Raw genomic sequence first — 6,041 nt, forward strand, 5'->3', positions numbered from 1 at the left:
CGGGATTTCCCGGGCGGGGCAGCCGGGCCCCTCCCCGCCGTGGCCGGCTGCTCGCAGGCGGTGGCGCTGCCGCCGCTCTCCCGCCCGGCCGGCCCGGCCCTCCCCCGGCTCGGGCGAGGAAATGACCTAAGAGGAAACCTGGGCCGTGCCGGGAGGGAGCGGGGCCGGGCCGGCGGGGCCCGGGACGCTCCGGAGATGCCCCGGCGGCCAGAGGACACAGCGGGGGCGGCCGGCAGGTCGGTGGGGGCTGCGCCCGGCTCCCCCTGCCCTGCCCGCGGACACCGGCGGTGCTACTTGCCCTGGGATCCGCCGTCCCGGGGCCCTTCGGCGTGTGCTGCCCGCGGGGCTCGGGCGAGGCGGCTGCGGGGGCTCCCGCGGGGCTCCGGTGCCCCGGGCAGGGGGAGTCTCGGCGCTGGGGGTGCCACCTGCGGCTCGTTGGGGCTGGAACGGGGTCCCGGGTGGCTGGGGCTGCCCCTGGGAATGCTCAGGGGTGGCAGAGGAGAGTTGGGGCCCTTCTCCCTCTTCTGGCGGTGGCCGGGGCACGTCCAGCCTGTCCCATCAGGTGTGACCCTGGCACACGGGCTGGCTGGTCACCGGCACACCAAGGACACTTACCCCAACCATGTCACTCCCCGGGACAGCTCGTGTCGTGGGGACCGCTTGCAGAAGAGTCGTTGGTACCCACACGTGATGCTGTGCCCAGTGTCACCCGCTGCCACCAGCCCTTCAGGAAAGGTGGTCCTGGCAGCAGGATCTCTGGCGCAGGTGCGGCTGGGCTGGTTTTGCCTCTCTTGCTGCGGTTTGCTCTGGGCAGGGTTATTTGGCACAGCAGATCAAAGCGGCCGTGCTGGTCCCCGGGGAGCCGGGGGGAAGGATGCTCAGGGAGAGGCGCTGGGCGGTGGCGGCACAGACGCTGCCAGACAGGCTCGGGTGCTTTCTGCTTCGCCGTGTGTGGTGCTGAGCTCTCGCCGGGTTCCTGCTGCGCGGTGATGCTGCCGGTGGGACGCGGGGCTGCCGGTGAGCTCAGGCCGTTCCGCGAGCAGTGCAGAATGGTGTGAGTGTGGATGCAGAGGGAGGGAGACGGTGCAGAAGGCAGGGAGGTCGGACAGGAAGGTGTTTGCCGACCAGACACGGCACGGAGCGCACCCAGCTGCTTGTGAATCCATCTGGGAAGGATGGGCAGGTAACCCTGTGTGGGTGAGAGCTTCGGCTGCATGAGCAGACTGTCACTCTGAGGGGCAGGGTCTGCTCTGGGCCTCACAGGGCGGGTAGGGTCAGGCTCTACCCACCAGCAAGCTCCTCTCTCTGCCCTGAACTATTACCTGTTGTGCCACAGCTTCATGGCGAGTGGAGTGTCCGAGGGGTCGGGCTGCCCGCGATACCTGTCCCCTGCCTCTAAATGGCAACGGGCTCTCCGGCTTTAATCCGGGTAGGGACCTGTTTGCAGAGACGGGTGAGTAATGGCCCAGGAATTTCGACAAGCTGGCAAAACTCATTTGGCCGACTGCCTTCTGTTTGTGCTGTGGGTCTGGCCAGCCCGGCATTTTGCGTCCAGCAGATCATCTCATGTGCGTATCAAACAGATCCCTTCTTCTCTGTGCCATGTGTACCGTGTTGCTGTCTTCGCTGTATCACAAAGCAGAAGACAATTAATCTAGAGACTATTTGGGAGCGCTGTCGGTGCTGCAGCGAGCTCTGCTTGACTGCAGGGGGCTGAGCCGGGAGCTGTTGCTGTTGGGGATTTGGCTGCAGAGCTTGTTGTGTCTGGTGGGAGCTGAGGGAGCCTGGCTCCAGCGCACCATGGGGAGAGCGTGCCCAGGACGCTCGGGTGCGGGGTTGATTCTTCCCAGGCTTTTGTGTGAAACCAGCTGAATGGGTGTTTCAAAGGCACAAGGAAGAAGCTGCACAGGGTGCTCCTGCGTGTGTTTCCCTGTGATACAGCCGCAGGGAAGTCACCTGTGGTGAGATGGGTATATTTAGGGGCTGCCTTGGTGCCCTGTCCACTTTGAACCTGCAGATCAACACACTGAAATACATTTTTCCTATTAGAAAAATGCTCTGAAGATGGAGTCCTGTTCATAGGCTGGTAGGAAACAAGGCTTAAAGCGATGTGGGAGTGAAGCTTTGCTTGGATCTAGGACTGGAGTGGGTGTCCTAATTAACAGAGGAGTTTCCTTGGGGCTGTCAGGAGAGCAGCCTGTGCTCCAGCGCTAGGTGGGATTTGCCAAATGGCCAGTGAAGGTCCGCCCTCCCTGTCCAGCTAATCTCTGTGTGCTCTTTCCCCAGGGACTGTCACTAGCCCATCCGTTGCCCTGACTCTTGCCCCTGGAGGAAGCCAGTTATGGGGGAAACAGGCAAAGAAGAGTATAAAATACAGTCGTTCGACAGCGAGACTCAGAAGCTGCTCAAGACAGCCCTCAAAGGTCAGCAGGCTTTTTACCGGTTCCTGTGCCACACGCAGCTTGGCTGGTAAATGAGGCTGGATGCTTGGGCCCCTTTAAGGGGCAGCAGTTGCTAAGTATAGAAAAGCTGTTCCATAAACGCTGTTGATCCATGACTGGCTGCTGCTGGTGAATCTTCTACAGGAAAGTCTTTGCTCCCTGCCCCTTCTTACCCCCTCTCGCCTTCTCCCCAGTGTTTAATGGTGCAGTCGTTCAAACTCAGCTCCTGGTTCTTGTCCTTGTGCTTTTCCCTGATTTTGGGGTAGCCTCTTCTCCTGCTCTGAGCATCTCTCACCCCTCTCCAGTGCCCAGTTCCTGCTCCCTGTCCCTCCCGCTGTGGGGCCGTCTTGTCCTCCCACACCCCCAGACTCCTGCTCACCTGTCACATCTCTATTCAAAACCCAGCAGGAGTTTGCACATCTGGCTCTCGCTAACCCAACTTAAAAGAGGTGCTGGGATTCCAGATTCAGATCAACTTCTTGCTTCTCATATTACCTGTTTTTCTCCATCGCTTTCCCATCGTGATCGCTTTCCCATCTCCAGCCTGGGAGGACTGTGCTCCATTGGAGATGATATCTCCAAAACAGCTGGAGTGTGAGAGGGGGATGTGGGAGCAAACATGAGGTTTTGCACCATGTAATGTGGTTGTACCAGGCCCTGTGCCAACCTCAGTTGTTTTCCGGGTACCCCAAAGCAAGCAGGGCACAAAAGGGTGCTGGGTCCTGACCGTGTTTCTCCTCTCTGCAGACCCTAGCAACGTGGACCTGGAGAAAGTGGCCAATATTATCGTGGACCAGTCCCTCAAAGACTGCGTGTTCAGCAAGGAGGCAGGACGCATCTGCTACACCATCATCCAGGTGAGAGCTCCTCGTGTCGTGACAGCGAAACACTTAAACTGTGCAGGTTGTCCCGAGGCTGGGCCAGGAGCGGCCTCGCCCCAGCCCTGCGCTCTGACTCCTCCACCAGCTTCTCCTCTTCTGCCACTTGCCCCCATTTCATCCCTCCACCCTGTTTTTTTGGGCTCATAGGCAGAGAGCAAACAAGTCGGCCAGAGCATCTTCCGGAGGAGCCTGCTGAACCGGCTGCAGCAGGAGTACAAGGACAGGGAGGAGCTGCGCACCCGCTCGCTCCAGGCCTGGATCTGCTACGTCACCTTCATCTGCAACATCTTCGACTACCTGAGGGTAAGGAGCCGGAGCAGGAGCACCCACCTGCTGCTGCCTCAGGGTGCCAGAGGGCCTGGGGGTCCGCAGGGTGTTGGGTGGGTGTTGTACGGAGCCCCAGAGCCGGTTCTCAGCACGAGGATGCTGCTGGTGCTACCAACAGGCAAGTGAAGAGGCTTGGAGAGGCAGAACCATCTCTGGGAACCGTCCCAAAGTCTGAGCTTCCTCATTTTGTACCTGGTGTTTGAAATCCCCTGATTTGCCTGCTCCCAAATGTCCCAGATTTAGTTCCTGTGAGGTCCCAAGGGGGACCTGTGGGTGCTCATATGATTTCTAGCCCACGTACTGATGGAGTTTGTCTGCAAGCCTTTGCTGCAGTGTGTGTACTTGGATGCCTGCTTGGAGTAGATGTAAAAATGATGCAAGTAGAGGAAAAATGCTCTTGCAACAAGTGTATTTCCGTGATTACCTCCGTACATTTAAAAATAGGTGTTTTTTACATCATTTGTTCAGCTTCTCTGGCTCCTGAGACTCAAACGTCTGGTATCCTACATAAATCCCACCAATCCAGCATTTGGCAGCGCAACAAAATTCTGCTCCCATCTTTGAAAAGCAGCAAGGGAGTAACTTGAAGCCCTTTTTGGCTCCAAGCTGATGGTGGCTTCTGGTCCTTACAGGTGAACAACATGCCCATGATGGCTCTGGTGAACCCTGTTTACGACTGTCTGTTCCGGCTGGCCCAGCCCGACAGCCTGCGGAAGGAGGAAGAGGTCAGTGCCATCTCCTCGTGGGCATCCTGCAGAAATTTAATGTTTTTCTACCTATTGCGGGTGCATTTCTTTGGCAATTTTGTCTGAGAGGCAGAGGAGTTCAGGATGTGCTTTTCCAGTGCTCTTACTAGAACAGACCCAGCCTCTCCTGCCTCCTGGATCACAGCGACTTACAGGAAGCAGAACCGTTGTAGAATCATAGAATAGTTTGGGTTGAAGGGACCTTCAAAACTCCCCCAGTGCCACCCCTGCCATGAGCAGGGACATCTTCACCAGCTCAGGTTGCTCAGAGCCCCGTCCAGCCTGGCCTGGGATGTCTCCAGGGATGGTTCATCCACCACCTCTCTGGCCAACCTGGGCCAGGCTCTCACCGCCCTCAGCATCAAAACTTTATTCCTCATGTCCATCCTGAATCTCCCTCACCTGTTGGAAAATTAGAACAGAGGGAACAGGATGAGTTGGGCCATAAGTTACTGATGGGCACCTCCACAGAGACGTGCCAAACCTTCCCGTCCCTTTGTCCTCAGTCATCTTCTCTTCCTTCTGAAGGTGGACTGCCTGGTCCTACAGCTCCACCGCATCGGCGAGCAGCTGGAGAAGATGAACTCCCAGCGCATGGACGAGCTCTTCTCCCTCCTCCGAGATGGCTTCCTCCTGCAGGAGGGACTCAGCTCCCTGTCCCAGCTCCTGCTGCTGGAGATCATCGAGTTCCGAGCTGCCGACTGGAAGATGACGGACGCTGCCCAGAAATACTATTACAGCGAAGTGATGGATTAACCTCTACGGCAGAGGTGGAGAGATGTCCCCAGCACTTTCACCAGCAAGCTTCACACCAAGTTTGAATTTATTTTCATGATGTTTTTCTAGCACTTCCTGTAAATAGGATTTACACTGGCTGGAGCCTCTGGACATGTCGCTGTCCGGCTGCACCTGGGGCCAGCCTGACTCTGGAGCGCTGGAGCAGCGGGACGGGCAGGGCACGTTTAACCCAGCAAGTTCTTCCACTGATTTAGTCTAATACTGGGCTGCTGCCAGCAAAGGGCAAGGAAGGCTTCTCACTCAAACCAGCATTTGAGATGTGCATTCAGGCAAGCACATTTTAGGCTGGGAGCATTTCGGGAAATCTTTCACAGCTCAGGTTGTACCTGGTTCTCCAGGACAAGTCACAGAAAACGCTGTGGCCTCACCAACAGCTCGACCAAGTGCTGTTTTTCCCAAACTCTTTCCAGCTCCGTGGCTGCACCTGCATGCAACAGCCTCCCCCACGGGTCACCAGCCACCAACACCTGCAGCAGGACAGGGCCCTGAGCACATGTAGCTAGGAACAGGTTTTGTAAGTTTTATACAATTACCATCATGTTTTTTCAGAATGTAGCGACTTTCAACTATGGTATGCTTCTTATAAGAATGGGAGAGGAAGAAAGGAAACAAAATAGTCTATTGAAGGATTTTTTTCTAATAAAAGTTTTCCACTAACATGGCTCCTGCCTTCTCTCTATGCAGCTTCTGAGCTATGGACAATACTTAGAAGTTGTCCTGACTGAAGCCTTAAGGCTGTGATAACCACTTTGTCGTCGATGCAGGGTGTCCACACAGCTTCACACAACCAGGGTAGCTGGCAAAAGCACCGTGAGATTCAAGCAACGAAGATTTGGAATCAAGAAACC

At 56.7% G+C, this 6,041-nt stretch overlaps 1 protein-coding gene across 3 annotated transcripts; it reads left to right on the top strand.

Annotated features, from left to right (window-relative positions):
• Nucleotides 1-43: 43 nt before the first annotated feature.
• On the top strand, nt 44-5,850 carry MIF4GD (MIF4G domain containing). 3 transcript variants are annotated; one of them, XM_065852123.2, is made up of 6 exons: nt 44-236; nt 2,287-2,423; nt 3,189-3,298; nt 3,470-3,625; nt 4,282-4,374; nt 4,924-5,850. In XM_065852123.2, the coding sequence occupies exons 2-6, from the start codon at nt 2,342-2,344 to the stop codon at nt 5,149-5,151; spliced, it is 669 nt and encodes a 222-aa protein (XP_065708195.1). In that variant the 5' UTR covers nt 44-236; nt 2,287-2,341; the 3' UTR covers nt 5,152-5,850. The 3 variants fall into 3 exon arrangements, with proteins under 3 accessions (XP_065708195.1, XP_065708196.1, XP_071672376.1); XM_065852124.2 differs by lacking the exon at nt 44-236 and adding an exon at nt 484-765; XM_071816275.1 differs by lacking the exon at nt 44-236 and adding an exon at nt 826-1,429.
• The last annotated feature ends 191 nt before the right edge of the window (nt 5,851-6,041 follow it).

This window comes from Patagioenas fasciata, chromosome 18 (genome assembly GCF_037038585.1).
Source record: "Patagioenas fasciata isolate bPatFas1 chromosome 18, bPatFas1.hap1, whole genome shotgun sequence".
Taxonomy (NCBI): domain Eukaryota; kingdom Metazoa; phylum Chordata; class Aves; order Columbiformes; family Columbidae; genus Patagioenas; species Patagioenas fasciata.